This window comes from Apteryx mantelli, chromosome Z, assembly GCF_036417845.1.
Source record: "Apteryx mantelli isolate bAptMan1 chromosome Z, bAptMan1.hap1, whole genome shotgun sequence".
Taxonomy (NCBI): domain Eukaryota; kingdom Metazoa; phylum Chordata; class Aves; order Apterygiformes; family Apterygidae; genus Apteryx; species Apteryx mantelli.
Genome location: NC_090020.1, coordinates 77,326,083 through 77,343,675, shown reverse-complemented (window position 1 = coordinate 77,343,675; position 17,593 = coordinate 77,326,083). Strand labels below are relative to the sequence as shown.

General features: G+C 41.3%; 1 protein-coding gene across 1 annotated transcript in view; it reads left to right on the top strand.

The window, feature by feature from the left end:
- DNAI1 (dynein axonemal intermediate chain 1) overlaps positions 1-17,593 on the top strand; it is a 147,868-nt gene that overhangs the window by 7,434 nt on the left and 122,841 nt on the right. Inside the window, exons 6-12 of the mRNA XM_067316457.1 lie at positions 116-242; positions 1,660-1,739; positions 2,311-2,469; positions 4,242-4,301; positions 6,077-6,211; positions 14,531-14,615; positions 15,763-15,880. Coding sequence (XP_067172558.1) covers positions 116-242; positions 1,660-1,739; positions 2,311-2,469; positions 4,242-4,301; positions 6,077-6,211; positions 14,531-14,615; positions 15,763-15,880 — 764 coding nt within the window. The remainder of the gene's footprint in view (positions 1-115; positions 243-1,659; positions 1,740-2,310; positions 2,470-4,241; positions 4,302-6,076; positions 6,212-14,530; positions 14,616-15,762; positions 15,881-17,593) is intronic.

Genomic DNA, 17,593 nt, shown 5'->3' with positions numbered 1-17,593 from the left:
TACATATTTATCAGTGTGGAACTTACTTGACTTTAGCAATTGAGGCTACACAGTATTTTTGGCTTAAAATCATGTATTTCTCCCCACTGATTTTGTTGTTTTTTCCTCTCTGTAGGAACGAACATACAAGCCAATAAGCTATGTGGATCAAATGGCCATTCACTTCTCTTTGAATGGTAACATGATACTCAAAGATTCAGATGAAGGCAGACGGCAGAATGCCAGATTAAGCATTGAAGCAGGTAAGTTTGTTATCTGAAACCGCAGTCATTTTTAGTTAGCAACTGGTATCATTTATTCAACATGATGGAGTGATCATGCTTCATGACTAGAGAATGGAATAGCTTTTATTTTGGCTTGTATCCTTCTTGTGAAAGAAAAAAGTAAAAACAGTCAGATGTTTGCCACAGTGCAAAAAACAGTGCGTGCTTTCAGGGCCAGGTGAACACTAACATTAACACCATCAACTGAAATTTTCAGAGCTATTTAGTGGCTTTTAAATAGCTTGCACTACAGTTAGTTGGATATTCATGTTTAAATCATGGCCAAAACTTTCAAAGCAGCATAAGGAGTTTAAAGTTTAAGGTATTCTTAAAGCAGAAATGGTTGGAGGCTGGGTGAGCATTCATAAAAATATCGTATACTTGTTCTATTCTTATGCTCTCTCCAGAGCATCTACTTCTCGACAATGTGAGATATAAGATATTGGGCCAGTTGGAGCTTTGACCTGAGCTAGTATGGCCATTTTTAGGTTCTTAGTTAAGAAAGATGCCTTAATTCAGAGGCTCAAAAGCTGTTTCAGTAATTAGTTCTAGGTTGAATTTTCATCAGGGAGAGATGTACTCTTTAGAGATTTTTCTCATATTCCCACTGTTTGTGAAAGGAGAAGCTGTGTCACAAATACTGCCTTTTCAAGGTGGTAACTTTCAGGCACAATGGTACCACTGCATAAGCTCCTGAGAATAGTTATTACTTGTGGCCTCTGAGGGTCAATGCCTCTTTTGATTTACACTTAACAAAGTGTGTATGAAGATTTGAAGTAGGACAAAGTGCTAAGTGGGATCTTCAGTGCCACAAAAGCATGGGTTGTTGTTGCTGGCAGTGCACATTTTCATAGATTCCAAACTAGCTAGTTTAAAGCAAGCTTATAGCTTGCTGCTAGCATGACTATGCACTCAGGGCTGTGATTGGAATGTAGACATCCATCATTCTCTAACATAGCTAGTATATTCATTTTTATCCATATAAATAAGAACAAACCACATTACCACTCTTTTGTACCAGTCATTCTTCATGGTTGTATGTAATTACAGCCATTTTTGCAGGGCAGAAAGGTCCAGAACTGAAGGCAAAGTCAGAAACAATGCTACTCAGGTCAGTAGTGGATTTCAGAGATTTGACCTGAGTGGAAATCAGAGTTTTTATTCCAGGCCAGCCAGAATTACTGCAGTATCATTATAGTAATAATCCTGTCTCCTTGTGTGGCTTTGAGCAAACCATTACCCTGCAAAATGAGAATGGGTCACAGTGTTAACTAATGAGATAGCGTTTGAAAAAGATGCATCTGTAGTAATGCTTTAGAAGATAGAAGTGTCTGCAAAACGTGGGATAATACGTCCTATTATCTAGGGCTTATACACTTATCTCTTCTGTTGTCAGAAAAGCCCCCTGTTGAGGATTCTATGATAATATCTGAAGAAACAGAGATTAAAGATGAAGAAAGCACAGAAGATATACAGGTAATTCTCCATAGTTAGCTGAGGGCTGCCCATCTTATTTTTAATATTAGATTTGAAATTCACTTTATTATAAAATGGACTGACTCAGAAGCTTCTGTAATTGATTTCTTTATGCCTGAGATGTTTCTGCTGAGATCCTGCAGATTCTACCAAATAGCTGGGATCCTCCTGTTGTTTGGCTTGGAGGAGCTGCACGGGGGATGGCAGGTCCCCGCATACCAGGTCTGTCTTCATCCAGAGATTCCATCAAGATGGACTGTAATTTTCTGGGAGCTGGAAACTTCCTGGACAACCTGTCCATCCCTGAAAGGCAAATTGGGCAAAAGCAAGATGTGGAGAGGTGAAAGCAGCAGGTATAGCTATCTGAATTAAGTAGTGGCCTGACTTGTCACTGTCTCACTTGCTGTGAGAAGTTTGTTTTTACCCAAACTGTGTCAGGCCCTGGAATCAAGATCTGACTAATTTCTCTGCTAGAGAGCAGAAATCCGGCAGGCTGAGATAAAGCCCTTCTGAAGAAGGAAAGAGATGTCTGTTTCTTTCAGTGTAGAGTTTCTGCTCTACTCTCTTGCAGGCTGCAGGGGAGGAAGAGGCAGAGGAGGCAGGAACAGCAGAAGTAGCTGAAGCAGCAGAGGCAGAAGAGCCTCCTCCCCTGAGACCAAGGGAGCGCAAGCTCGCGAACCAGTTCAACTTCATCGAGAGAGCTTCTAAGACGCTCAACAACCCCTTGCGGGTACGCTGCTTCTGCCATTTCCTTTAGTGATAAGGAAGAGCTTTCCTTTGGGAGGATATGTAGAGCATCTGTTTTTATGTTATATCCTGTAATCCCTGCAGATACTGTTGGGAGGAAAAAACTGTGACTAATTATGATAAAACATTTGGGGTGGTGAAAATGGTGACAAAAAATTCTTGCCTCACGGACTCTTGGGCAGCCTGCAGGAGGTTTTGGTGCCACTGTAAATCTTTACACCTCTACTTGGATATAGCATTTTTCATGTCTATTTTCTTATCTGAAAAAGAAGGATAGACCAATGGTTAGGGTGGTAGCTGAAGGCTTGGAATCCCTGGGTTCATTTTTCTTTTGCCACAGACTCCCTGGACAGCCTTGTACTTCAATTCTTATTTGCAGAGCAGGGATATAAGCACCTATTTATCGCAAGAGGACTGTAAGGATAAAGGTGTTAAAGTGTGTGTTGAGCTCAGGTGCTACAATCAGGCTTGTGTAAGAATGACAGATGTTCACTGCTGCTACACAGTACATCTCCCTTTCTGCTCCATGCCTGTGCTTTGTGGTCAGTACAGACCCAAGACCTTATGTTCCCCACACCTCTTGCTGAGCCCGTGGCCATTCCAAGGGAGCGTGTCTTCACAGCGGCCCCCGACAGAACAGTACCGGTGATGTTTGCCCCCAGCTGAGAGGTCAGGCAGCAGCTTCCTCTGAGTCTGAGATACATGTTTCAGAGAGAAAATTCTCCTGTTTTCCCTGCTGCCATGGAGTCCAAATCTATACAGCTTCCCCAGAGAGCCTGCCTGCCTGCTTTGCAGCCATTTCACCTACGGTGAGAGCCTGTAGGACTGGTGAGCTTGGAGAAATCTAAGAGTTACTGTGTTGCTGGAGCTACTGTCTCCTAGAAGAGGAGTCACCAGTAGAGATGGAGGATGTAAGGAGAGTTTGTACAGTTGCGAAGTGCTTACTCCAAATTCTGCATCTTTTAAAATCCCTGTAGAGGACACAGAATTTGTTATTTCTCTTTCCCTAGTTCTGCGTATTCCTTTCCCATCCCTATTACTGAAAAATGCTTGAGTGTCTTTGAAAGCAGAATCTAGCTCTTAAATAGCTGTGAAGTACTGTTGTGCGCTGTGAAGGATGTGCAATTTCCACCTCTGACTGCTGCATTTCAGAGGCCAGTGAAGTGCTACAGGCAGCTTCTTAAAAATATCCTGACACAACAGTTTTCTGAAGGAAAATACTGTTCCATGAAATGAAAGTGTTTCACAGAGATATATTAATTTCATTCCAATATTTGATGAAAGGCTGATGGAAATATTATTTCAGTGAGATCAAATGATTTGTTTAAAGGTTATCATTCTGTTCAACTCTTTTGTTTTGACTCTGCTGTATCCAAGTGGGATTTTAATATATAGGTCAAAACTTTTTAAGTCTGATAGCATACTATAACAGGTAGCAGAATGTTTCAAATGGTAGAGCTGACACAAACCGTTTTAACACCTTCAAAATGAAATATTGAAGTTAAATATTTTAATAATGTTGGAAAAAATCAGCCTCTTTTGGTCCGTAAGAAAATCTATTTGCAGTTATACAACCCCTAATAACATTTGTGCAGTGCTTTAGGAGCCGTTTGGATGCTGAATTAATGCAAGATCAGTATTATTCTAACTAAATGCTATGAGGAGTTAGCTTCCACAGCTAGGACTATGTCACTGCAAAGAGTTTCAGCATGTTAACGGTATGATTACACTTCTTTTTGCTTTTTCTTTATTCAGGACAGAGCGTGTCAATCAGAGCCTACACCTTGTAAAAATTTTTCAGCCACTGCTAACCAGGTATCTGTTTTTGACTTTATAAGCTCTTTTGGCGTATACTTAGGAGAATGAGAGGAGAGAAAGGAGAAACTAAATTGTCGTGTTTGTATTCCTTGCACTGGATTGTGCTCAGGTACTGGGGCTTTGATCTCTGGTTTAAATCTGGGAACAAACTAGTGTGGCCCTCTTACCTGCCTTGGTGGAAGGCCCACTCTCAGCTTGCAGAATTAGGCTTAGCTCCATTTTAGGGAGTGGGAATGTGCCTGTTTATTCATGATGAAGAACTGTTCCAAAATTGTTATGAGCTATTTTATCCATCTCTTAAAAATGTTAAAAAAATATGTATTTTGCACGACATTTTACACATGAAATATGTAGCTTTTACTGGAAAGGAAATCCAGCCAATTCTGCTGCTTCTCACAGATACTCACAAAATGTATTTGTGTTTGCCACTGATATGAACATTGGCTCAAACTTTATTGTCTGTTTGTTGTACCAATTTACCACAGAAACACCCATGAGAAAGGATTAACTGGGTGTTCCTGTGGTAAACTGATACAACCTCTTTAAAAATGACATTGCCAGAGAGTGATAGGAAAGGAGGGGGGGGAGTGTCACTGGTAAGCTGAAAACTGTAATCCATTCTATTTCCGAACTTGAAATCACAGAGTAATTGGCCTAAGATCTTCCCTCCATCCAGCTGGAGTTTCCTTTAGTTTCTTTCTGATACTAAGATGACCTGAAAGCTTGAGACAATAGAACTATTAAGATAAGAAGCCATTGCTGAAATTTTGCATGAAAATGTCTGAAAACTAAGAGGAAAACTTTCTTTGTTTTCTTTTTATTCTCTTGAATATTTGAATGAATATAAATTAATATTTTAACATAAGCTGTTTTTTTCCTCAACTCTTCTTCCTTCTTGTTCTTCCTTATGCTTGCATATTCCTCTTCCGAAGCTGTCTGTTCTGCTCCTTCTCCCACTCTTCTCATCACATCTTCTTTGTCCTTTCTGTGATGCTTGGAACATCCTTCCTTCCCATTTCCACCTGTAAATTTATAACACAATACGGTTGGGTTTTTTTGATGACTATTTCTGCTATCTTTCTTTATGCCAGTGTTTTAGTCTTCCTTTTGTGTTTGAATCATACTCCCTCTCTGAAGCTGATGTGTCAGAATTAGATTGTCTTTTCTTTGTTCTGAAAGTAACATATCTGTTTCATATCATATTAGTGCTCCAGTACAAATGAATAATTCTTAAGTGGAAAAATTACTTACAGATCTGCTCAAGTAAGACATTCCTGGCAGAGCAGAAGATGTAAAACTGCTCTCAGTTTCCATTTGATCATATGTTGCAGAGTTAGAGTCCAAGATTTAAACTGTGTTAAGCAGCTACAATATAATTTTCCAACACCACATGAGAAATGTCATAAAGCAGGTGTTTAATGCATGTTTCCTATTAAACACTGGTAAAATAGCCAAACAGGGCTGACAGAATGTCCTACGGAAAGGATGTAAATGCGAAGCACCAAGAAGGGAATTGGGGTAAGGAAATAGTTAAGAATGCAATACTGTCTTCTCAAAAAATAAGGCATGCCCCATGAAGCTTTAAAAATACTGGGGTGCAATCCTTCACTTTTTGTGCAAGTAACAAGCCCACTGTCTTCTGACTGATTCCAGACTGATTCCAGGGGGAGCGTTACTGTTGTGAACATTGCCATGTTTTTGTGATGGTGCAGACATTTGTTTTCTGGAGCATAATCAGGTCCCTGTAAGCCTTGCCTCTGTCTGTCTTTCAGTGGGAGATCTATGATGCCTATGTGGAGGAGCTTCAGAAAATGGAAAAGTCCAAAGAGAAAGAAAAACCAAGAGCCCATATAGCAAAGAAGGAAGAGAAGAGGAGGGGGAGAAAGTCAACCTCCCTGGAGTCACAGGTACTGCCATGTGTGCATTTCATAATGCTGGGAGAAGCTCACTGAGGCTGATGGTGGATGCATCCATAGTGCAAGTCAGGTGAAATTTAGCAGCTCATGTGGGTTGTGTAGCTAGTTTTCTCAGCTGGCACGTAACAGCCCTAAGAAATGCAGAAATTATTTTCTGCCAGGAACTGTATTTCCCAAACAGGATTTCCTTTTTTGAGTTGCTGTATTTTTTATGAGAATGCAAAACAGTGTGACACTGTAATCTTGACTTCAAATTTGATTTCTAAATGAGGTTCGTGGCTTTTTTGTGGTGTGCATTATCAATTTTGTGTTCCATTTTTGACTAGCATGTGAGGGATAAAAGAATGAAATAAGTAGAAACACTGTCTGATTTTTCAAGGAGTTCTAAGGGATTTAGCTGCTAGCTATAATTTTCCATTTGAAAGTCAAAGAAAGAAATTTGTGATCCTTTCAGAATGTTACTAAAGCAACATAACACATTTGACTATTTTTAGTATAATGTTGTATAATTATCATTTATGATTATATGCCTATAATATAGATAATATATACTTCATATAAAAGTTATTAATAATTACTTTTTAATTATTGAAGTCTAAGCCTACATACACAAAATTGAATAGTGATTCTGGGAGGCTTGACCGGGGGAGGAGAGGCCGGATCTTTGAAAAATCATTTATTCATTTGGTTGGACAGTGTCAGAAACATCTCTGCCCAACGTTCAAAGTGCTGTAATTCGGTAGTTACACAGCAAGACGGTATCTCAGCCATGGTAATGTGATCATCGCCAGAGAAGGTCAGTCACCCTGAACCCTCCGGAGTGGCAGGGTGAATGGCAGGGCAGCAGCCCCCACTAGTCTGGCTTTTCTGAGCAGCAGGTATCATAACTCATGCTCGGCTCGTAACTCAGCTGCTGTTGTGAGCTTACTGCTAGGCTGATACTGGTTTCTAATCCAGGTTACTCCATCAGAGTGACCTAGGAGTGCCCTGCAGTCATGCCACAGTCCATTCCCCAAAGTGGCAATGATCCCATCTTAAAAATGTCATCCCACTTGAAGCACTGGGAAAACAATACAGCAACCTCTAATTATTTGCTTCATGTTCCAGAATGTTTTCAGCAGGTTCAGGAAGTTTTCATCACGGTTTGATCTGTACAGAACTGTGGGTGGTTCTTTTCTTCCTCTCAGTCTAAGTTAAACCAGTTAGAAGACAAACTGAAGTAGTTTTTGTAATGATTGGAGCTAAATGCAATGAAAACTATAATATAAAAACATGGAAGTCAGATGTTAGCTTGCCGCTTGAATAGGTGTAGTTATATCCCTGTAACTATGATGTACCTCTGTAATGTATGCTGGCTCCTGAAAATGGCTCTAGCTGTAGGAATATAAGCACTTTTATACCAATACAGCTGAGTTGGCAGTAGAAGATTTTGCTGGTTTAGCTACCCCACTATTGCTCTGCCATCAAAAGCCTCTTAGTGTAAACAAACCAGGAACATATTCTGACAGGCTTCTTTGTGTGAATTGTGCCATTGAAATTCGCAGTTCCTTCTAAAACTAATAAATCTTTCACCTGAGTAAGCATTGGAGAATTAAGCCTGAAGTCAGCAATATAATTATGAACCTAATGGATGGATTGCTAAAAGCTGATCGTTAAAATGAAATAAGGATTCTACCGGTGAAACTACATTGTAACAGGCTACTGCATGCTCCATTGACAACAGTGGGAAGCTGCAAACCATGCACCCATGATCCCCCCTTTGGTGCTTTTCCCTCTTAGCACTTTCCCAGGAGGATTGCAGGGAAGCTAAGAAGTCAGTACACTGGAAAAGTGAAAGGAAAAGCTTCTTTATGCAGAGCCAGTCTCCAGAATTGAGACCGATTGTGAGAAGTGTGTGAAAAGCCTGCTGAATTTCCCAGTCATTAACACTGGAGACATGCAACTTGATGTAATCCAAGACTAGAATCTGACTTACAGCAGGTATTACATCTGCTCATGTGTAAGCCTATGGAAATAAAGGTCATGGTGTCAAAATCTGTACTTCTGGTCTCAAGTCAGCAAATGGGGAAACGGGTTTTGTGGAACTGCCAACACATAGCTTACATATTTTGGGCTACACATAGCAATTGTAACAGAGATATCCCAGCTAAACATTTGCTGAGGGCATCCTGCCTTTGGTCATTGCTGAAGGGGAACTGTGGAACATCAAGCAGGAGATGTGGCTGGTCTGTGCAAAAGGCTGAAATCAGGGATGCAGTGGCTAGAGACAGCAATCAACATCCAAAGAGCTTAAAGCACTTACATTGGTGCAGACCAGCTCCTCTTACCCTGAGATTACAGGAAGTGAAATCATAAGTCTGATAGCATGGATCTTTAACAAATCTATCAAAAGAGGAGTGGAACTATGCAACTGGAGAATAACAAAGATAGAGTATATGTAGAAAGGGTAAAAATGGTTCCATTAATGTGACCTTTAGTATTAGAATTAATTTGGAGGGAAAAAATAATTAGAGACTTGAGAGTAAATCTGAAATGAAATAAAATAGCACATGAGTTTACCAAAGGTGGGCTGTGTCTGAATAATGTCATCTCTCTGATTAGAGAACAGTTGTGGTTTTCCATGATAAGGAAAGTATAGTAAAGCTAATCCACCTGAAGTTCTGTAAAGCTGTTGCTAAAATATCTTTTGGGAAATAATTAGATAAATGGGAAAGGTGGTTATTAGTACAGATTGGAAGGGACTACTGGAGAGGAAGACTGTGCATTTTGGGATTGATTAAAAAACCTTTGATGAGGTGAGGGCTTACTGTTTGAAGTGACAGCGAGAAACATGACTGTATCAGTGAGTTGTGACATGGCTATGAAAAAGGCAAGTGCGTTGGTAGAATATGTTCTGTGAGGGATGGCAGAGAAGTGTTATTTCTGTTATGCAAGGCACTGGGAGAACTCAGCTAGAATAGTGCAGGGAAGTATAATTTTGGTCACCACTTTTCAAAGGAGATAGATTACAAACCTTGACAGGTATGGAAAAGAATATAACAAATTGAAAGCTTGAACACAAGAAGCCACTAAAAATGCTTGGTTTGTTTTACTGGTAGTGCAAAGGTGGAGAAGGAATCTGAGATTCCAGAGAGGGACAAGAATTATTAAGGCTGAGGGCAGTGTGACAGAAGTACAAATAGATATGAAGCATTTAAGAATATGTTAAATCTGGAACTTACTGTACTGGGGCAGGGACAAAATCTTCTAAGTCCCAAGAGGGAGTTCAGGGAGGCTGTGAAGGAGAGAAAATGTGCCTCATCTGCCTGTGCTAGGGAGGATCTGGAACCAGTAACCCAATGTCACCCTAGAAGTTTCTTCCAGCCTTCTTTCGAATGTGCTCTTTCACAGTGGTGTGCCAGAAGTAGCATCTTCTCTCGACTCCTCTGAAGCAGAACTGGTTGAACGATTTCTTTCAAAGTCCAAACAAAACTTAGATTTAACACAGAAATGCTCATTCCTGAATCATGAGATTGGTGGTGATCTCGGGACCTGCCTGACTTGTGCATCCCACTGTAGCAGTACAGTTAACTCTGAGATATGCCCACTGAGATAACCCAGCCCACAGAGTTGTAATTATCATTTGGAAGCTCCTGGATGACCACCAGTTATTTTTGAAATAACACCTGAAATCTGAATGCAATTAATCTTCACATAATTGTTCAGCTGGAAGTTCATCTTTGGGAGTGGATAAGTTGTTACCAATTCCCATATCTTCATTCTGCTGTTTACAGAGTATCACTATTAAGAGCAAACAGTGAAAATGAACAGATGAGAACAATTCTGAAAATGATCAACTGCTTGACAGGATTCAACCTGGGGGACATTATTTGGCATTTACAGTGGATGTTTGCAGTGTATGAAGGTGTTGGCTGTCCTACAGATGACAATACAGTTATACCATGCTTTTTTCTTTGAAAGCGGGGACTTCTCCTAATAACAGTATACTTTTTGCCAGAGGTACAAGCAGTTATTGCATTGGTTTTAGGATGGATTTGTCTTCTGGATGTGCAGTTATACATCAGCAGAAATCTTGTTTCATGCTCCAGTCTATCAGAGTTACACATTGCAACTGTCCAGCTGCTGAGAGGCAAATGTGAAGCAATTAGTGTTAATGAATAGTAGAGCAAGACCAAGACATTTATTTTCAAAGTACTAGCCCATTATCCGTATTAACATATGATTCCATTAACATTATTGCTGTTCTAAAAATAACTTATGCACAGAAATAAACGAAAAATTTGTTAGCTGATGAGCTCTCATTACATTTGGCTAGCTAGCCCAGAGTTGGCTTACAAAGAAAAAATCAGTTTCAAACAAATCTTAAAAAAGATAAATTAGGCCTATCTCTTCCACTGAAGATTTATTTCAGTAAAACACAGAATAAATCAAACCAGAAATAGCACATGATCCAATGAGAAAATAACTTACTCTGATCTAGTTTGATGCCAGCAATGTAGTTATTCATGGCTGCATTGCTAGCAGCCCAGCTAGCTAATAAGAAAGCTGACTTAAAGCTCTTTCAATTTATCTGGACAGTTTCCTGCATTGCAGGAAAAAGTCCATTGAATAATATATTGTTCCTGTACTTACTTTTTTTTTTTTTAAGGTAAGAGTGTTTCCCACTGGCCAAAAAGAAAAAAAAAAGAAAGACTATTACAGATGATGCAGGCTATAGAATTCATCTTTGAGAACACAATAAAGTAAGCCTTGTCTTCTGATCTTCACTCCAGAATGATGTCTCTGGTTGAAAATTCAGAATATTTGGAGTGCAAGTTTCCTTGGACATGTAAGAGCTACAGCTGCTCATGTCTGTAGGGGAGAGCATTGCCATTCTTCCACAGCTCCTTCCAGTAATACATGCATGTTAAAAGGAGGAGAAAATTTTGCCTACAAAGTGGTAAATAGTAGGTGAATGGAAGGCAGCTTAGCTAACTAACACACCTGATGAACCAGTAGGACTCCAGGTATCTTGTAACTATACCTTGTAACTATGACTTTTACCCTGTTGGAGAGGAAAGTATCTATTGCTCTTCTCTTTTTTTGAGTCATATTGTAACCTTTCCAACATTTAACCTCTGTCAATTAAGCTTACTCAGAGTAATATACTGGTAGCAGCCAATGACATTTTTATAGTCGTGATGCCAATATTGCTGGACAAGTGTTAGCGCAGGTGAGTTGTTTTTTTAGGAAGTGTTTTAGAGAATGACAGTTCCTATCATGGCAGAAGCAATAATGGCAACCTAAAAGTCAAAAGAGTGAAATTCCGGGAACTGAGAGTATTGATTTCTACTTGGGATGTTTCAAATATCCTTTTTGTCTCCCTCTTTCATTTCTCTTAATACTTATGAGGTCCTAATGTCTAAGGAACATTTTGAAGAAAAGCAAACTGGATTAAAATTTGAAAACCTTTCTCCCTGAGCTTTCTTAAATTCTGAACATGATAGCAAATTCTGTGTCGTTCTCAAGAATTCCTCCCAGAAACCCAGGGAAAACCTGAAGAACATGAGAATGGCCGTGCTGGTTCAGATCAAAGCTCAAACCCAGTAGTCTGTCTCTAGCAGTGACCACAAGTGAAAATGCAGGGAAGGATAAGAACACAGCAAGTGTATATCATACCCCCCTCACCTCCCTGCCCCTGCCAAATATTCTTCCAGCCTTGAACTATTTTCAGTGATGTCCCAAGCCTGATGTGGTTTGCTGCATGGATGGAAGTACTTGTTCAGTCTCCCTTGAACCTCTGTAATTCTTGTGTCTGCAACACCCTTTGGAATAAGTTCCACCAGTCTGTCATTCTTCTTTAAGAGTCACCTCCTTTTGTTTGTTTTGAACATGACCTCCACTATCTCCACTTATTGCCCCAACTTTCTGTATTGGAAGAGTGGACCAGTCAGTCCCTGTCCATCCTCGCTGGGCCACTTAGGATTTCATAGATCTTTCTCATATCTTTCCAAGCCATCTCTTCTTCACACTGGCAAGTCTCAGCTTACTCAGTTCTTCCTGATACAGAAACTGTTCCAGACTTTGGATCTTCCTTGCTGCCCTTCTCTGAACTTTTCCAAGTTCTACTTTATCCTTTCTGAGATGAGGAAGCAAAACTGCATGCAGTATTGAAGATGTGGGCAAACTGTGGATTTATAAAAGGTGTTGTAGTTCATAGAATTGAAGTTTTTTTCTTCTATGTCTTGTCCTTTTTATGTGGTCCCTTGGGTTTCATGCTCTTTGAAGTAGGACTGTTTGTCTCCCTTGAGTCTGTGCAGAGCCCCCATAGGGCTGGGATACATGTGATCCAGAGTCATGTTCTTGGTTCTGACTGGGACTGTGTAGTGTAGTCTTTGGCAAGTCATTTCATAGTTTCTTTCCACATTCAGGACACTCTCTGGACCCTGCCAAGGATAATATTTCTTTTCAGTGTCCCCAAGTTTCTTTTCAGGAGGAAAGCGTGTTGTGCTGGCAGCCATGAGGCCCTAGGAGTAGTTTGAAGATGGAAGGCTTTGAGACCCTGATGGGGCTTTGGGGCAGTGGTAGTAGATGGGGACTGAGGTCCTTGGAGCAGCACGCTATCAGTGCACTGTGCATGCACTTGGCATTCTCACATCATTGTGTGAGCTGAGCTGGTGTCATCCTCATGGCCCAGCACAGTTTGGGAGCTTTTTAAACAGGTCAGAGCCACAGAGCTTGGAGTGCTCCAGAAAGGGTAATGTTCTTAAGGAGCAAGGCTGAGCATGTACTCCAAATATGCAGATATACACATGCAGACAACAGTAACATGGCCAGTGACACAGATCAACCCAGACGGAGAGCAGTGCCTATACCAGAATCTATGTAAGCGCAAACAGCACTCACATAACCACGACCAACATAAATAGCTGCATCCTGTTCCTTCTGTTCAGCTGCTCAGGACAGAAGTTCACTAGTGTCACATATGCAGAGAGATCCCTCCAGTAGCTGGCCTGGACACTTGGTCTATCCAGTGGCTGTCTCCCAGGTCCTGGTCCCTCCAGTTGCTGGTACCCAGACCTCTTGTTCTAATTGCTGGCTAGTCCAGCTTGGAGTTTACCTGTGATCACACATACACACACATAGAATAGAGACTATACCCACACAGAAAATAGTTAGGAATAGACTTTAATAAGAAGATAAGACTGGGGTGATCAGGCACGCAGCTCAGTCAGGCAAGCATACTGTCCAGCCACCTGCTTACACTCGAACAGCCCCTTTTATACCCCTTCTCTCCACTTCCCCATGCTTGTTTTTCTCCCATCCACCTGGATCATTCCCTTTCTCCACTCTTGTCTCCTTCCAAATAAACAACCTATCCCTCATTACTTTTTCCCTCTTGATCCCATTTTTGTTACACCCATACTCAAATTTGGTATTTCTGACATGGTTACCTAGACAGTCTTGGCCTTACGTGGTGTTACAGATACAGTTACCTAGGCACTGCCGTCCTTGCAAGATGCCACCCCCCAAAAGGTTCCCAGTACTTCCCTTCAATTATTTTTGAAGTTTGGGTATTTCTCACATAACTGCCCCTTAACAGTCTGTGAAATCTGGCCTACATATCTTCACATATGCAAATTTGCCACTTGTAGTGGCCCCAGGCCAGGAGAATGGGATTTTCCACAGTACTTAAAGCAAGCAGGAGCTGAATTCTTCTTGACTTTCCACAAGAGCTGGACAACACACTGCCTTTTGCATGTTTATTATATATTGTATGATCTTATTGATCTGCATGTATGCATCAAGTTGGAATTACCAGTGATTAACTGAAGGACTCCTAAATCCTTTGATCTTTACTTAACATGTGAGACCCTGAAGCTCTTCAGACAGAGACCAGAGAATACTGATACATGATTAAATATGATTATGTCACCAAAGCTAATGAACTATTACCAAGTGAGATGGGGGAGGGATCATGTGTGTGCTTTTAGCTCATTCCACCAGGAGGTAGATGCGATGGGCTGAGGAAGACAGACTCAAACAGTTTTCACTGAGGTTTAGACAAACACTTTGCAATTGTGATAAATCAGGAGCAAATACTGAAGTTACTGCAGTTCAACTGAAGGATGGTAGCTTGCTAAACCTATCATAAAGCAATTGCCTTAATTCAAGTGCCCTTACCATTAGGTGCTGGTGTGAGGAGCTTCAGGTTATCCTGTATTCAAGTAAAGATCAAAGTACTCAAGAGTTTTTCAGTCAGACAAGGCCTGAAGGCCTTGTAAACATGTGGGATATACATTTTCTCTTCCCTGTTTTTCTTTTCAACAGAGTGATGATATAACCAAGGTCTCAAAGGCTGCCAAAATAATGGAGCGGATGGTGAATCAGAACACATTCGATGACATTGCACAAGGTATGGCCCTGCTGGGAGACGTTTGCACTCAAGCCAGTACTCCTGCAGATGAGTGGCCACAGCTGTAGCAAGGGTCACAACAGCTCCTTTGGGGAAGTTGGCTCGTAGTAAAGGAAGCAGGCCAAGGATTTCAGCAAATTATGCCCAGGCAGAGGTTAGCAGTGGAAGATTAGGGCACAGCTAGTACCTTTATGCAAGCAACTGGTTTGTTACCTTACAGCGTGTTGGTGTCTCAGATGTCCTGCCTCTGCTGAACGGTTGGAAAACAGAGCTTAAATGAGCAGGGCTCGCAACCTGTTGACTTACACAAGGCAAAAAGAACAGCAGACCGCAGTCATTTAAAGGGCATGCCACACGAGCCCTGCTCCCAGCAGGCTGGGGCCAGCAGAGACAGCTGATAGGTACCAGCTCAGCATAGCTCCCAGGGGCACGTTCCACGCAGCCAGCACAGAGCAGCCCCCTGGCTGGCATACAGCTCGCGGTCAGGGGACACTCTCATGTCTATGCCATTTTGCAAGGGTGCTGCTACCTTTGTTCAGCTCCCTCCCGAAAGGCCGCATTCAGTGTGTGCTCATGCTGGCCTCTGTACTCAGAGTACAAGGACACAGGTAGCCAGGTCTGCTCACCTGACCAGAGCGTTTTTCTCTACTCTGCTTTTCTGTGTCCACAGCTTTGTCGTTCTTCCAGATAAGAATCCCTCGTCCTTTGGTATTTATACGGCAAACTGTGCCTTGGTGACATGCACAAACAGAGAAACTAATACTCAGATTATTCCAGGTGTCCCCAGAAGAATGAGATCTTTTGACTCAGTGTCCTGTCCTCTGGTCTCTGGACCGTGTTTTGGGAGACCTGGCTTATAGTCTTAGCCCTCCCACAGCCCCACTGGCCTTGGACAGGTTACTCCTCTGCTTTTGGACCATAAGCTTTTTGGTGCAACGACTAAGTGCTTGGTAAAGTGCATTTACAGGGCTTAGGTGCTGTTTTGAGATTAAGACTTCAGGATCAAAGCAGTCATTATACAAATAATTGGGTTGTAGAGAAGCTGTCACGTATGACAGAGCCCTTTCTAAAGCTTCCCTGGCAGTGCACCATGCTATTTTGTTTCAGATTTATTCACCAGGGCTTATTCTTTGATTTTTGTTTTTAGATTTTAAATATTTTGAGGATGCCTCTGATGAATACAGAGACCAGCAGGGAACCCTCCTCCCACTCTGGAAGTTCCAGTATGACAAAACCAAGAGACTTGCAGTTACTGCCATCTCCTGGTAAGTCTTTTTATTGCAAACTTGCCCTCAGCTTGTTTGCAGAGGAATGGGATTAAATGTCATACCACCTTACAAGGCAGCACTTGTTTCTCTGAGAACACTGTTTTAAATAATTACAGTCAGCTACTTTTGGCGGCGCCTAAGCATGCCAGGTGCTTCTGGATGGAAAGCACCTTCTGTGAGACTGAATGTGCCAGGCTTGCACCTTTCAGCAGAAGGTGAAGACAAAGCAGGCTCTGTGTGCAGTGTTAGGGCAAAGCAAGTGCAGTTAGCAGAGCAAATAAGAATCCCTTCTTGAGCAAGCTGAGAGAGACATGTCATACCTTTGGAGAATATTCAGTAGGAATCAATCCTCACAGCCTAGGACAGGAGAAGGGACAGTGATTGCATTTTTGACAAGTACCATCACAGGAGAAAAAGTAAAGCAGCAGAATGGGAAATGCAAACATTGCATGCTCCGATCAGGTATCACTGTAGGCTATAAGATGCTGAGACACTCATACCAAGCAAGACCTTTATGTGTGACTGTGACACATTTAAAGTGCTGCTCCAAGAAGGATAACCTGTTTACTCATGGTCTTATGAAGGTATTTGTGCAGACAACAGTAGTAATTGTGTATTGTGATCTTACACAGTTCAGTGTAGTTGCAGTAGCCATTTGCCCTACAGTCTGCTTTTGTATCTTTGTTCCTAGTCGGTCCAGAAACTATCACTATTTCAAATCAACTCTCTCTTTCTGAAGCCTTAGTTATTACCATGAAAAAACTCTCAGCACCATGAATGGGTCCTTTTACTTTTTAAAAGGCTTGATCCTCTCCAGAACTGGCCTGGTTCATGCACTGAGCATGAGATTGATATAGTTGTCTCCTACCTTCTGCTCCCCTGCAGCCAGGCCTCCTCTCACTTGTTTACGGCTCAGTGTCTTGCCAAACAAGATCTGTGGAGAGGCAGAGCATGACTGAAGTCTCACGTCCATTCAAGCCATTGCAGTAATTGTACTTTAAGAAAGGAGGATGCAGTTGCATAAGAATTACAAAATAATACTAAAATGAGATATAAAATTGGGAGAAAAGGCATGTTTTGTAGGTACTTTGTGCTACTGTTGTTCTTACCTCCAGGAAATAACAGAAAGATGGCCCTGGACTTGGAAAACTAATCCCAAATTAAGTTATGCAATAAGGTTTCCGATTTTACTTTTTTTCACACGTTGTTATTAGTGACAGTGCTCCTAATGGATAGAAAAAGGACATTTGAAAGGACAAAGTGAAAAAGGAGAAATGAAAAGAGAAGTGGTTTTACTTTATCAATTCAGAATAGAAAGTTGGAGAAAACATTCATTAGATAAGTTTGACATACATGTATGTCAGAGAATTTTTATCCATTGCGTGCTGTGTGAGTTCAAGGGCAGCAACATTATTGACCTTTGTCCCATGGAAACCCTACAGTAGCTGTCCACACATAGCAGGAGTGGTAAAGAAGGTAGATGTCTTTTAATAAAGGGACTGTAGAAGGCATCGTAGATAGCTAAATGCTCATAGTCATTATGCTTCGGCAAATAGACTGGTCACCAACTGGGTCAGAAGGGAATTTCCCTTCCTGCTCTGTGGTAGTGGTCATGAATTATTGAACTGATAGCTGTCTCTTGAACATCCATCATTACTTAGTGACCGGTTAGGGAAAGTGAGTATGTTGGATATTATGCTGTTGTGGTTT